This window comes from Pan paniscus, chromosome 2, assembly GCF_029289425.2.
Source record: "Pan paniscus chromosome 2, NHGRI_mPanPan1-v2.0_pri, whole genome shotgun sequence".
NCBI lineage: Eukaryota > Metazoa > Chordata > Mammalia > Primates > Hominidae > Pan > Pan paniscus.
In genome coordinates this window covers 47,445,038-47,459,885 of record NC_085926.1, presented here as the reverse complement: position 1 = coordinate 47,459,885, position 14,848 = coordinate 47,445,038, and the positions used below count along the sequence as shown (strand labels likewise).

Genomic DNA, 14,848 nt, shown 5'->3' with positions numbered 1-14,848 from the left:
TACTCATGGAACTGCCTTCTCTGCGCCCACCTGTGACCTCCAAGAACTCAGACAGGTCCAGACCTCACTTGCTTGCTGTGATCTTTTTATTTGCTTGGGGTTTTGGCTTTACTCTGGCAGGCCCAGAAAGCTTTTGCAGCCACCCTGTTTTCCCTTACCTGCCATTGCTGAAAAGTAAAGCCCCCCAAAATAAAGGGATGATCAACATTGCATTCAGTGGGGCTGGTTACGTGTGGCACCGCTGCAGTCCCAGGTCTGTCAGAATAGCCTGTGTGTCCTGGGGCAAGTTATTATCATCCCTGAGTGTATTTTATAGATCAGCTAAAATAATGAGTATGAACTACTTTAAAAATTGTAAAGGGCAATACAAGTATAGGATATACAATATTACCTTGATTACCAAGTTATGAGGGACAAATAGAGATTTTTGCCATAATAGAGGTTTTAGAGTTTTTGTTTCTGTTTTCTTTTGGTTAGTCAAATACAGCAGTGGGAACAGAGAAGGAACAAAGAAATCTGTAACTGGTTGTGATCATTTAGATGTAAATACTACTGCACTTAATAGCCATAATAGGGTTTTTAACAATAATAATAGGCCAATCAATAAAATAGGAATGGCTGTGGTGCCTACCTCACAGGTACCTGACTGCAAGAGTGAAGTGAGATGAAGCTTGTAACATGCCAGCACTGTGTCTGGCCCACAGTAGCCACTTGTCAGTGTGTGATGGTGTAGCTGGCAGGAACGTGTGGACAGTGGTATGGTGCGGTCAGACTGAGCGTACAGAGCAATGGGAGAGATAAGCTAACTGAGTTAGCCAGGTGTGTGGGTATCCAGCAGTGTGTGTTGAACACCTGTATGCAAAGTCCTGCCTGGAAGCTCTGTTCAGGGAACTTCTGAGGCCGTCCTGGCTACAGTTGCAGAGCCAGGAACCAGGGTAATGCAGAAAGAATGGGAGGAGGAGGAACTGTTAGGGGTGTGGAAGGCACAGTTAGGATTAGGGGGTGACAGTAAGTAGCCAAAGCCACCTTCTGCAGCCCAGCTGGGTCTGTGACCTGCTACCACCCTCTTTTTGTAAGAATACTTCTTTTAGTTGAAAAAGTAAAACTTGGGCATTGTTTAAAAAAAGAGAAAAAGAAGGAAGAGTATAAAGGGTACTTTAGCAAAAAGTGCTCTTGCCTCTCTCCCTCCCTCCAACGTGCATCCTTCCAGCCAGTCTGTACAATTATGCACATATTTGTTTTTTTTCTATATTTTTACTTTTTGTAGAGACTTAGTCTCACTATGTTGCCCAAGCTGATCTTGAACTCCTGGGCTCAGGTGATTCTACTGCCTCGGCCTCTCAAAGTATATGCACATATTTGTCTCCCTGCATTTTTCTTCACATTACTGGTAACCTGCCATACACACTGTTCGCTATTTCTTTTTTTCATTTATTAATACACGGTATATTTTGTTGTCCATTGCCCAAAAATAACACATGGATCTGCTTCATTCTTTTCCCTTTTTTCTGGTCCTGATTTATAATTTAATGGCTGTGCAGATGCCAGTCCCTCCTTTCTGCCGTTCACAAGCCCACTGCTCTGGGATGAGGGTTTTCTGCTCAAAAGCATGGATGTGCGAGAGCCTCCAGCTAGCCACATGTTTACCCGCCAGTGTGTCTGAAGCAGCAGCTTCCCCTCAAACTTGGCCGACACCACCAGGACTCGGAAGCTGCAGGCACGACGGTTGAGGGTCACGTCCTCCACCTCCATATGCTTTGCCTCCGGGTCCCACTGTAGCTTCTCCTGGAGTTATTTGGTGCTGAGTTCTGTGGCAGCAGTCCAGCTGGGGCCATAGCCCAGCAGGGACAGAACCCCAGCTCAGACCCCGGCCTGGCCACGCTGCTTTGCACCCCTACAGGAGCCACTTATTCTTTTTCTTTTTTATTACTATTCTTTTTTTTTTTTGAGACGGAGTTTTGCTCTTGTTGCCCAGGCTAGATTGCAGTGGTGCGACCTCAGTGACCTTGGCTCACTGCAACCTCCACCTCCCAGGTTCAAGTGATTCTCCTGCCTCAGCCTCCCAAGTAGCTGGGATTACAGGTGCCTGCCACCACGCCCGGCTAATTTTTTTTTTTTTTTTTTTGAGATGGACTCTTGCTCTTTTGCCCAGGCTGGAGTGCAGTGGCACGATCTCGGCTCACTGCAACATCTACCTCCTGGGTTCAAGCAATTCTCCTGCCGCAGCCTCCCGAGTAGCTGGGATTACAGGCACATGCCACCATGCCCGGCTAAATTTTGTGTTTTTTTAGTAGAGACGGGGTTTCACCATGTTGGCCAGGCTGGTCTTGATCTCCTGACCTCAGGTGATCCACCCACCTCGGCCTCCCAAAGTGCTGGGATTACAGGCGTAAGCCACCGTGCCCGGCCTTTTATTACTATTCTTTAAAAATAGAGACAGGGTCTCACTATGTTGCCCGGGCTGGTATTGAACTCCTTGGCTCAATGATCCTCCCGCCTTGGCCTCCCAAAGTGTTGGGATTACAGGCATGCACCACTGTCCCCGGCCAGCTTTATTCTTTTTAACAACTGAACAGTATTCCTTTGAAAGGTCTCATTATTCAAGCTGTCACTTTTTGGCAGGGTTGACCTTCCCCTCCATTTTGGCTTGGCTAACTCCTACTTGCCCTCTGAGATTCAGCTCACATGAGCTCACCCCCTGACCTGCTCCTCCGGGTTACAGGGGATGCCTGTTCGTTGTGCTCCCATACACCTCATGCTTCCCTCTCCCTTGGTCTTATCATTCTGTATTGTCAGCATCTGTCTGTCTCCTGGGCCCATATCTCTCACTTGTTATTCCTACTGTGGGATCTGGTACACTCTTAAGTATTCAGGAACTGTTGACTGAATGAATGGTTGCCTGGCAGGATGGTGACACTTTTAGTAACATTCAGGAATTCAGGAGATTGAGCTAATTTTGAAGACTGTTGGTTTAGATGAAGTGAGCTGAAAATATGGGTTGGCTCATTATGGGTGAAATATGGGTGAAGTTGTCCAGTAGGCGACTGGAATTAGGGTCTGGGAGCACAGGTAGGGGCTGGCTGTAGCAGCAGCAGGGAGGGTGATCTGTGAGAGGATGTACAGGGGAGTGGAGGCAACGAGAGGCTGGCACTCCCTGACTCTGGGTGTCCTTTCCAGTAAGGAGCAGGCTTCCATCTTGTATCTGATGCAGGGAAACGTGGTGGTCCTTGTGCACGACAGTGGAGATGCGGAGGATGAGGAGAATGACATCCTGCTGAATGGCCTCAGTCATCAGAGCCATCTGATACTGCGGGCTGAGGGCCTGGCCACTGGCTTCTGCAGGGATGTGCACGGGCAGGTATGCAGGGGCCTCCTGGGCAACGGGCTTCTTGCCTGTGTACCTATGATTCTTGACTACATAGGGGGAGAGTCAGGCCTGAGGGACTGTCTGGTTGGGACATGACTTCAGGTGGAAGGGAAACACTGGAAATTGTGAGACTTCAGGTAATAGACCTGCTCCAGATTGCGCTTAGCCTCATGGACCAGCCCACGTTTTCCATGGGGGTCCCATTTGTGACCAAAGTGGGGCACTCTTAAAGAGGAGACAGCTGTCTAGAGTGGAATGCAGGGGCATGCCATCAAATAACAGCAAAATTCCTCCGCAATACTGCAGCAGGCGTCGTCTATTCAGGTCAACACTGTTCCTTTTTTTTTTAGACGGAGTCTTGCTCTGTCGCCTAGGCTAGAGTGCAGTGGCGCGATCTTGGCTCACTGCAACCTCCGCCTCCTGGGTTCAAGCAATTCTCTGCCTCAGCCTTCCTAGTACTTGGGATTATAGGCACCCACTGCCATGCCCGGCTAATTTTTTTAATATTTTTAGTAGAGACGGGGTTTCACCATGTTGGCCAGGCTGGTCTTGAATTCCTGACCTCGTGATCCACCCCCACCCCCCTTTGCTTCCCAAAGTGCTGGGATTACAGGCGTGAGCCACTGTGCCCAGCCTGTTCCTTTTACAGGTGGAGACTCACGCCTGTAATCCCAGCACTTTGGGAGGCTGAGGCGGGCTGGTCACTTGAGGTCAGGAATTCGAGACCAGCCTGGCCAACATGGTGAAATCCCATCTCTAATAGAAATACAAAAATTAGCCAGGCATGGTGGTGCGGGCCTGTAGTCCCAGCTACTCGGGAAGCTGAGGCAGGAGAATCGCTTGAACCCAGGAGGCGGAGGTTGCAGTGAGCCAAGATCGCGCCACTGCACTCCAGCCTGGGCGACAGAGTGAGACTCTGTCTCAAAAAAAGAAAAAAGAAAAACGACTTGGGGAGGCCGTACCCGTGGACCAGGGTTGCTGCCCCAACTGCTGCCACTCACCAGAACAATTGGAGTACTTGGGCAGAAACTGAGAGTCCTGCCCTGGGAGGGAAGCTGGATTCTACCCCTCTAAATGGGCTGCCATGTGGCTCTGTGCCTTCTCAAACTTCTCTTCTGGAACCACTCCCAAGCCTCCACCACAGCTTCCTGGTTAACTTCAAGTTGAGCACTCCTGACCCAGTAAGAGTGGCTAGGAGTCTTGGCCCAGAGTCCTTCAGAGGCAAGTCTGGTAGGTCACACAGAGGACCAAGCCCAGCAGTGCTATGTGTGTAGTGCTGCAGCAGGGCCTGAGGAGAAGGTGCTGCTGGGCAGCTGTGGCCTCTCTTCAGCCAGACCTCCAGAGCATTGTAGTCAGCAGAAACACCATCAAAACAGGTATCTAGCCTTCCTGGGCCTCTGTAGTGAATGTACAAATTCTAATGTGATTTTCAAAATTAGTCTAGCCCGCAAGTACAAAACCATGCTTAGAAGAAAGAACAAAGGGACCGGGCGCAGTGGCTCACGCCTGTAATCCCAGCACTTTGGGAGGCCGAGGTGGGCGGATCACCTGAGATCAGAGTTCCAGACCAGCCTGGCCAACATAGTGAAACCCTGCCTCTACTAAAAATACAAAAATTGCCCAGGCATGGTGATGCGCACCCATAATCCAGCTACTTGGGAGGCTGAAGCAGGAGAATTGCTTGAACCTAGGAGGCGGAGGTTGCAGTAAGCCAAGATTGCGCCACTGCACTCCAGCCTGGGCAACAGAGTGAGACTCTGCTTCAAAAAAAAAAAAAAAAAAAAAAAAACATAAAAATACTTTAAGGGTCTTCCTCTGAAAGACTTTTTCCTTCTGTTTCCTTTTTTTTTCCTCTTTCACATTTTCTATATTGAGCCAATATGACTACTGTAATGGAGGGGAACCCTTTATTTGTAGTTAGCTGGTGATAGGCTTTATTTTACAAGTTGGCCCCATTACCAGATGGCACGTCTGACTATCATCTCATAGAAGCCTCAGCTGAAGGGCACAGAGAAGGTAGGGTGGGGTTCCCAGTGGAGCAGGTCCTGGGGTGGCTGCTCCTCTTTCATTCTTCTCTGTCTCTGTAGCTGAGGATCCTGTGGAGGAGACCATCGCAGCCCACAGTCCACCGGGATCAGAGCTTCACTTACCAGTATAAGATACAGGACAAAAGCGTGTCCTTTTTTGCCAAAGGAATGTCTCCTGCTGTTCTGTGACCTGATTTCGGAGCAGCTGAAGCTACATAGGACTGTTTTTGGACGTGGAAGATAGAGCAACATAGCAAGAATGGGTCTTTCTCCTCTGTAGTAATATTTCAGGCTGGACTGGCGACTCCACTGTGACCAGAGGGTTGAGTGCTGCAGTGATAGCATGCCTTGGCTGCCCGGGGCCCTGTTCAGAAAACACAAGGGACCACGATCCTGCCTTTGCTGAGAGAGAGGCTGGATGCTAGACCCAAGTGAAAGGGGTCCTTTGGAGCCTTTGTTTAAATATGCCTTAGCCCCAGCTGCCCATTTTTGGTTGATAAGCCTTTCAGAGCCAGAGTGGGTATAGATGTGCCAGCCAGGAGATGGCACCGGATGGCAGGTGTGCAAGGTGACAACTAGGATAATCATGGCTGGAATAAAGTAAGTTTCCACACTGGAGCTTCCTGTGGGTTGTCTTGTTCAATTTCCATCCTGGAAAGGTACTTTCCCTTTCCCTATGAGTTCAGCGAGGAAACAGACCTAGAGAGGTTTGGAAGCACACAGGCTGCACAGCAGGCTGTAAGTAACTGTGCCTCACTCCACAGTCCACACTTGCTGACTGACAGTCATGGAACCCAGAGGCCAGCTCCCCACCCAAAGGTGGGGACCTTTGGCTTCTCCAGTTTCTGTGGTGCCTTGCCTTTATGCCAACAAATCCTAGCCATCAAGGGCCTGGCACCAGGGCCTTGGCCACATGAGGCCCTGTGTAGGCGCAGGTGTGTATGGCCTTGGTGAGAGGGGTAAGGGATGTTCTTGCTGCCAGGCGGATCAGGCCTTGGCGAGTTGCTGGTGCCTCCCTCACCTGTGAAGACTGCAGGAGGTGGGCTCTTGCCCCGCATCCTGTAGATGACAACTAGTCCCACTCAGCCCCTCAGTTGAGGTCACCTCAGAGTAGACACCAGGTGTATTCTCTTAAAATGGTTGCTTTTTTGGTATATAAATTATATTACAATGAATTTTATCTTAAAGAAAATGAAAAAATAATACTATTTTGCTGTATACAAAGGAACTTACATAGCTGTTCTTTTCTTTTCTTTTCTTTTCTTTTTTTGAGACAGTCTTGCTCTGTCACCCAGGCTGGAGTGCAGTGGCCCGATCTCGGCTCACTGCAAGCTCCGCCTCCCGGGTTCATGCCATTCTCCTGCCTCAGCCTCCTAAGTAGCTGGGACTACAGGCACCTGCCACCATACCCGGCTAATTTTTTGTATTTTTAGTAGAGACGGGGTTTCACCGTGCTAGCCAGGATGGTCTTGATCTCCTGACCTCATGATCCGCCTGCCTTGGCCTCCCAAAGTGCTAGGATTACAGGCATGTGAGCCACCATGCCTGGCCTTTTTGAGATGGAGTCTTGCTTTGTCACCCAGGCTGGAGTGCAGTGGTGGCATGATCTTGGCTCACCACAACCTCCGCCTCCCGGGTTCAAGCTATTCTCCTGCCTCACCCTCCCAAGTAGCTGGGATTACAGGCACGTGCCACTGTGCCCAGCTAATTTTTGTATTTTTAGTAGAGATGGGGTTTTGCCATATTGGCTAGGCTCGTCTTGAACTCCTGACCTCAGGTGATCTGCCTGCCTTGGCCTCCCAAAGTGCTGGGATTACAGGCATGAGTCACCATGCCCAGCCTCTTTTCTTTGTTTTGAGACATGGTCTCTCTCTGTTGCTCAGGCTGGACTGCAGTAGTGTGGTTATAGCTCACTGCAGCCTCGACTCTCTGGGCTCAAGGGCTCTTCCCACTTCAGTCTCCCAAGTCGCTGGGATTACAGGTGCGTGTCACCATGCCCAGCTTGTATCTGTTGTTTAATTTTAACTTTTTGGATTTTTAGTCTTTAGGAAAAATTTATCACACTTCTCTTCAAATCATACCATTGTGTATGTTATCCCTCTGAAACAGTAAGCTGCTTTTATTCTCAAAATACTGTAGACCTGATAGAGTATTTGAAAGTTATGAGTGCAATTAAGAGAAAGTAGTTATTAAAGAATCTAATGATTCTTTGACTAAGACTTCATTATTTATGCAAACTTCATTTGAGCTACGGTTTTGAATGGGCAAGGCACCATTTTTTACATGACATAAATGTTGCTATCATGTTTCTTCACTTAGTTTATAAATGTTTTCACTATTTTTTTTGAGACAGGTTCTCTCTCTCTGTTGCCTAGGCTGGAGTGCAGTGTGGCACTTCTTAGCTCACGTGAATTCCAAGTGATCCTCCTACCTCAGCATTCTGAGTAGCTGGTACTACAGGTGCCCACCACCATGCCTGGCTGTTTTTAATTTTTTTGTAGAAACGGGGTGTCACTTTGCTGCCCAGGGTAGTCTTGAACTCCTGGGCTCAAGAGATCCTCCCGTCTCAGCCTCCCCTTATATATTTTATGTTTAATAGCTATTGAGGGCGGGGCACAGTGGCTCACGCCTGTAATCCCAGCACTTTGGGAAGCCAAGGTGGGTGGATCACCTGAGGTCAGGAGTTCAAGAGCAGCCTAGCCAATATGGTGAAACCCCATCTCTACTAAAAATACAAAAATTAGCTGGGCGTGGTGGCGGGCACCTGTAATCCCAGCTACTTGGGAGGCTGAGGCAGGAGAATCGCTTGAACCCAGGAGGCGGAGGTTGCAGTGAGCCGAGAATGCACCATTGTGCTCTAGCTTGGGCAACAAGAGCAAAACTTAGTCTCAAAACAAAAAGCTATTCAGCATTTTATGCTATCATTATATTCTAGTTTGTTTAGTTATCCTCTGGGCATGTAGATTCTGGTTTTTACAGTTATCAATTATGCTGTTATAAATTTTATATACTCTACCTATTGCGGGTGGGGATAAGTATTTGTTTGTTTAGAACCTGACAAACCAGGTCACTGGCAGAGCTCATAGAACTTACGTTCTGGAAGAGAAGACAGGCAATCAACAGAATCGACAAAGGACATATTTAACTTAGACCACAATAAGTGCTATAAATAAACCAGCACAGGGGCCTGTGAGAAGTGAGGGGTGATGACATTTTAGTCCATACCCTCTAATGGAATTACTGAATTACAGCAGAAACTGGCCCTGGCACATTATCAGGTTGTTCTTCAGAATGATGGAGCCAGTTGACAATGATGCAGAGATTTTGCTCTGTCAACTTTGGGTTTAACTTATTTTTAATTAATTTAATAGTGGTGGTTGTGTGAGAATGGACTAATACAGGGGTAGAAAAACAGGATCATAAGGTGTGATATGGTCCATAAAAATGATTCTAGTGTGAAATGGACATTTCTTTAATCACTAGCATATAATTTTCTCTGTATTTTTCCGTGTGTACAGAATCTGTTCCTTATCCTTGCTTACTTATCAATTAAAACCTGGTGTTGGTCGGGCATGGTGGCTCATGCCTGTAATCCCAGCACTTTGGGAGGCTGAGGCAGGCAGATCACTTGAGTCCAGGATTTTATTTTTATTTATTTATTTATTTATTTTGAGACAGAGTCTTGCCCTGTTGCCCAGGCTGGAGTGCAGTGGCGCAATCTTGGCTCACTGCAACCTCCACCTCCCGGGTTCAAGCGATTCTTCTACTTCAGCCTCCTGAGTAGCTGGGACTACAGGTGCCTGCCACCACGCCCAGCTAAGTTTTTGTATTTTTAGTAGAGACGGGGTTTCACCATGTTAGCCAGGATGGTCTTGATCTCCTGACCTCGTGATCCGCCTGCCTCGGCCTCCCAAAGTGCTGGGATTACAGGCGTGAGCCACCGTGCCCAGCCAGAAGATCTGTTTTATGAAAAGGGTTATAAAGATAAAAACAATCCTAAAGCCTGGGCATGGTAGCTCATACCTGTAACCTCAGCGCTTTGGGATGCTGAGGTGGGAGGATTGCTTGAGGCCAGGAGTTTGGAGGCCAGCCTGGGCAAAATAGCAAGACCCTGTCTTGAACAACAACAACAAAAAGCTGGGCATGGTGGTGTGGTCCCAGCCACTCGGAAGGCTATGGTGGGAGGACTGTTTGAGCTCAGGAGTTCAAGCCTGCAGTGAGCTATGATCAAGCCACTGCACTCGAGGCTGGATGGCAGAGCGAAACACCGTCTCAAAAAAAACCCAAAACCGGCCGGGCGTGGTGGCTTACGCCTGTAATCCCAGCACTTCGGGGGGCCGAGGCAGGCAAATCACGAGGTCAGGAGATCAAGACCATTCTGGCTAACATGATGAAACCTCGTCTCTACTAAAAATACAAAAAATTAGCCAGGAGTGCTTGCAGGCGCCTGTAGTCCCAGCTACTCGGGAGGCTGAGGTGGAGCTTGCAGTGAGCCGAGATCACACCACTGCACTCCAGCCTGGGCGACAGAGCAGCCTGGGCGACAGACACTGCACTCCATCTCAAAAAAACAAACAAACAAAAAAAACCCTGAAACCAAAAACCAAAACAATCCTAAAGACTGCTGTAGCCTAATGAGAGGTTGATATAGTTTGGGTCTGTGTCCCTGCCCAAATCTCATGTGGAAATTAATTCCCACTGTTGGAGATGGGGCCTGCTGAGAGGTGATTGGATCACAGGGGTGGATTTCCCTCTTGGTACTGTCCTGAGTTCTCATGAGATCTTTTGTTTAAAAGTGTGTAGCACCACCGCCACCCCAGACCCCATCTTGGTCCTGCTCCTGCCATATACGACACCTGCTCCTGCTTTGCCTTCCACCATGAGTGAAAGCTCCCTTGAGGCCTCCCCAGAAGCAGATGCTGTCATGCTTCCTATACAGCCTGCAGAACTGTGAGCAAATTCAACCTCTTTTCTTTATAAATTACCCAGCCTCAGGTATTTCTTTATAGCAGTGTGGGAATGGACTAATACAGGGGTAGAAAAACAGGATCATAAGGTGTGATATGGGCCATAAAAATATTCTACTAACATGAGGCTGATGTTCATAGGAAAGAACAATTATTTCCCCCTAAATTTTTTTTTCTTTTTTGTTGCGGGCACAGAAAATTGGGGAAGAATTTATGGGGGCAGTGCTATTTGAACAAGACCTTGTAATGTTCCTGTTTCATCTCTGATGAATTAATTCTTCAGGACTCAAAAATATGTTTTTCTTTCTCACTGGAATGAAGTTGCTATTCTGTGCTTTCTAGTGTAAAATAATTTTTAAAATATGGATAACATTTCAACTCATTTAAAATTTGTAGGCCAGGTGCAGTGGCTCATGACTGTAATCCCAGCACTTTGGGAGGGTAAGACAGGTGGATCACTTGAGGCCAGGAGTTCAAGACCAGCCTCATCAACATGGCAAAACCCTGTCTCTACTAAAAATACACAAATTATCTGGGTGTGGTAGTGCATGCCTGTCATCTCAGCCACTCAAAAAAAAAAAAAAGAAAGAAAATAACTTTTCTTTTTCTCTCCCCTCCCCCCACCTTTCTTTTCTCTTCTCTTCTCTTCTTCTCTTCTCTTCTCTTCTCTTTCTTTTCTTTCTGACAGTCTCGCTCTGTCACCCAGGCTTGAGTGCAGTGGTGCGATCTCGGCTCACTGCAAGCTCTGCCTCCCGGGTTCATGCCATTCTCCTGGCTCAGCCTCCCGAGTAGCTGGGACTACAGGCGCCCGCCACCACGCCTGGCTAATTTTTTGTATTTTTAGTAGAGACGGGGTTTCACTGTGTTAGCCAGGATGGTCTCCATCTCCTGACCTCGTGATCTGCCCGCCTTGGCCTCCCAAAGTGCTGGGATTACAGGCGTGAGCCACCGCGCCCAGCCAAGAAAATAACGTTTTTGGAGAGTATCTAAAATTTTTTTCTTTATTATTGGTCTTTATTTCCAGTCACTTCGTGATATCAGTTTTAATAGTCCTTTTCTGAAATAGTTATTCATTCTACTTGTTTTCCTGAAAAAAATTTTGCGTTCATATTTATAATAAGAGACTTGTATCCAGAATATGGAAGGAACTCTTAACAACTGAATAAGAAGAAGACACTTGCTGGATGTGGTGGCTCACGCCTATAATCCCAGCACTTTGAGAGGCCAAGATGGGTGGATCACAAGGTCACAAGCTTGAGACGAGCCTGGCCAACATAGTGAAACCCCGTCTCTACTAAAAATACAAAAGTTAGGGCATGGTGGCACACGCCTATAGTCCCAGCTACTCGGGAGGCTGAGGCAGGGGAATTGCTTGAACCCAGGAGATGCAGGTTGCTGTGAGCCGAGACTGCCACTGCACTCTAGCCTGGACAACAGAGCGAGACTCTGTCTCAAAAACAGAAAGAAAGAAAGAAAGGGGTGAGGGGAGGGGGGGGAAGAGGAGGGGAGGGGGAAGAAAGAATAAAAGAAAGAAGACACTTGCCGGGCACAGTGGCTCATTTCTGTAATCCCAGCACTTTGGGAGGCTGAGACGGGTGGATCACTAGGTTAGGAGTTCAAGACCAGCCTGATCAACATGGTAAAACCCCATTTCTACTAAAAATACAAAAATTAGCTGGGTGTGGTGGTGCACACCTGTAATCCCAGCTACTTGGGAGGCTGAGGCAGGAGAATCACTTGAACCCAGGAGGTGGAGGTTGCAGTGAGCCGAGATCACGCCATTGCACTCCAGCCTAGGCGACAGAGTGAGACTCCATGTCAAAAAAAAGAAGAAGAAGACACATAATCCAGTTAAAAAATGGGCAGCAAGCTGGGCATAGTGGCTCATGCCTGTAATCATAGCACTTTGGGAGGTCGAGGCAGGAGAATTCCTTGAGGCCAGGAGGTCAAGACCAGCATGGACAACATAGTGAAATCATGTCTCTACAAAAAATTTAAAAAAAAATACCTGTGTGTGGCCAGGCGCAGTGGCTCACGCCTGTAATCCCAACACTTTGGGAGGCTGAGGCAGGCAGACCACGAGGTCAGGAGATCGAGACCATCCTGGCTAACAAGGTGAAACCCCATCTCTACTAAAAAATACAAAAAAAATTGGCCAGGCTTGGTGGCGGGCGCCTGTAGTCCCAGCTACTCAGGAGGCTGAGGCAGGAGAATGGCATGAACCCGGGAGGCAGAGCTTGCAGTGAGCTGATATCGCGCCACTGCACTCCAGCCTGGGCAACAGAGCAAGACTCCGTCTCAAAAAAAAAAAAAAATACCTGAGTGTGGTGGTGCATGGCTATAGTCCAAGCTACTCAGGAGGCTAAAGTGGGAGGATTGCTTGCACCCAGGAAGTTAAGGCAACAGTCAGTGAGCAATTATTGCACTACTGCACTCCAGCCTGGGTGATGCAGTGAGATGCTGTCCTATTTTTTTGAGACAGTCTTGCTTTGTCACCCATGCTGAAGTGCAGCACAATCTCAGCTCACTGCAAGCTCTGCCCCCCAGGTTCAAGCAGGTCTCCTGCCTCAGCCTGCCAAGTAGCTGGGACTACAGGCATGCACCACCATGCCCAGCTAATTTTTGTATTTTTAGTAGAGATGGGATTTCACCATGTTGGCCAGGCTGGTCTCGAACTCCCAGCCTCAAATGATCCACCTGCCTTGGCCTCCCAAAGTGTTGGGATTACAGGCATGAGTCACCGTGCTTGGCTGAGACCCTGTCTCTTTAAAAAAAAAAAAAAAAAGGCGGAATATTGGAATAGACATCAAAGCAGACATCGGAATGGCTAACATGCGTATATAAGTGCTCAACATTATTAGGGAAGTACAAATTAAAACCACAGTGAGGGCTGGGCACAGTGGCTTGTGCCTGTAATCCCAGCACTTTGGGAGGCCGAGGCGGGCAGATCACAAGATCAGGAGTTCGATACCAGCCTGGCCAATATGATGAAACTCTATCTCTACTAAAAATACAAAAATTAGACAGGCTTGGTGGTCCCAGCCTGTAGTCCCAGCTATTCGGGAGGCTGAGGCAGAAGAATCGCTTGAACCCAGGAGGCGGAGGTTGCAGTGAGCCAAGATCATGCCACTGCACTCCAGCCTGGGTGACAGAGCGAGACTCCATCTCAAAAAAAAAAACCACCATGAGATACCACTACATAGCCACTAAAATGGCTATATCAAAAAGACTGACAGTAACAAGTGCTGGCAAGGATGTGAGGAAATAGGAACCCTCATATCATACATTGCTAGTGGGAATGTAAAATGGGGCAGTCACTTTGGAAAATAGTTTGGCAGTTTCTTAAAATGTTAAACCTAGGCTGGGTGCAGTGACTCAAGCCTGTAATCCCAGCACTGGGAGGCCGAGGTAGGTGAATCACTTGAGCCCAGGAGTTTGAGACCAGCCTGGCCAGCATGGTGAAACCCCATCTCTACTAAAAATACAGAAAATTAGCTGGGCGTGGTGGTACACGCCTGTAATCCCAGCTACTCAGGAGGCTAAGGCACGAGAATTGCTTGAACCCAGGAGGCGGAAGTTGCTGTGAGCTGACATCGCGTCACTGCACTTCCAGTATGTGACAGAGAAGACCCTGTCTCAAAATAAATAAATAAATAAATGAATAAATAAATGAATAAATAAATACTATATGACTCAACCCATTCAATTCATAGCTATCTACCCAAAAGAAATGAAAACAAAGTTCTACACAAATTCTTGTGTGGTGACAAAAGTGACTCCATCTTGGATGCTAATTTGCCTTGTTGACCTCAGATTAAGTGCAGTCCTGTGAATGCCTCCTGATTCCTTGTTTATTTACTGTCTTTAATGTAAGAATATGTACTCATAATATATCCTACCTTTAGGTCAAAGCAACCTTGATGTTATCACGCAACTCATTCTGGCCTGTTCTAGAGGGTTGCCTTTCATTGTCTCTATAGTGCACATACCCTTTTTCCTATGGTATATAAGTCCCGGGTCTGGGGAATAATGGTGTGGAGATCTACCTGACTTGTTGTTGACCAAGACCATGCTTGTGTCCATAAGTTCCCTAATAAATTGCCCTCTGCTGATAAACTGGATTTGTCTGCCTTGTTCTTTGGTTTCTCAGCTCCTTCTGCATTTGGGGGTCATTTTGCATATATGACCCTTTCATGGAATAACTTGCATGGGAATATTCACAGCTGTGTTTATTATAATAGCTGAAAAGTGGAAAAAATCCAAATGTCCATCAACTGATGATAAAAATCATCATGTAGTCTATCTGTGCAGTGGAATGTTAGCAGTAAAAAAAGGAATTAAAGTACTGATACATTCTGCAACATGGGTGAACCTCAAAAGCAGTATGCTAGTCGGGCACATACTGGTAGTCTCAGCTACTCAGGAGACTGAGGCAGGAGGATCACTTGAGCCCAGGAGTTCAATGCTGTAATGTGCTGTGATCATGT

General features: G+C 47.5%; 1 protein-coding gene and 1 pseudogene across 12 annotated transcripts in view; one reads left to right on the top strand and one right to left on the bottom strand.

Moving 5' to 3' along the window:
- Positions 1 to 14,276, top strand: part of ELP6 (elongator acetyltransferase complex subunit 6) — a 49,169-nt gene extending 34,893 nt beyond the window's left edge. For 10 of the 12 annotated variants that reach the window (XM_055109816.1, XM_063602304.1, XM_063602302.1 and 7 more), the window contains 2 exons: positions 3,212 to 3,358; positions 5,455 to 6,012. In XM_055109816.1, coding sequence (XP_054965791.1) covers positions 3,212 to 3,358; positions 5,455 to 5,583 — 276 coding nt within the window. In that variant the 3' untranslated portion in view covers positions 5,584 to 6,012. Of the gene's footprint in view, positions 1 to 3,211; positions 3,359 to 5,454; positions 6,013 to 10,190 lie in introns of those variants that run through there. The other 2 variants (XR_008624732.2, XM_034956323.3) reach the window with 2 other exon arrangements.
- Positions 6 to 2,757, bottom strand: LOC117979864 (bolA-like protein 2; annotated as a pseudogene).
- Positions 14,277 to 14,848: the final 572 nt, after the last annotated feature.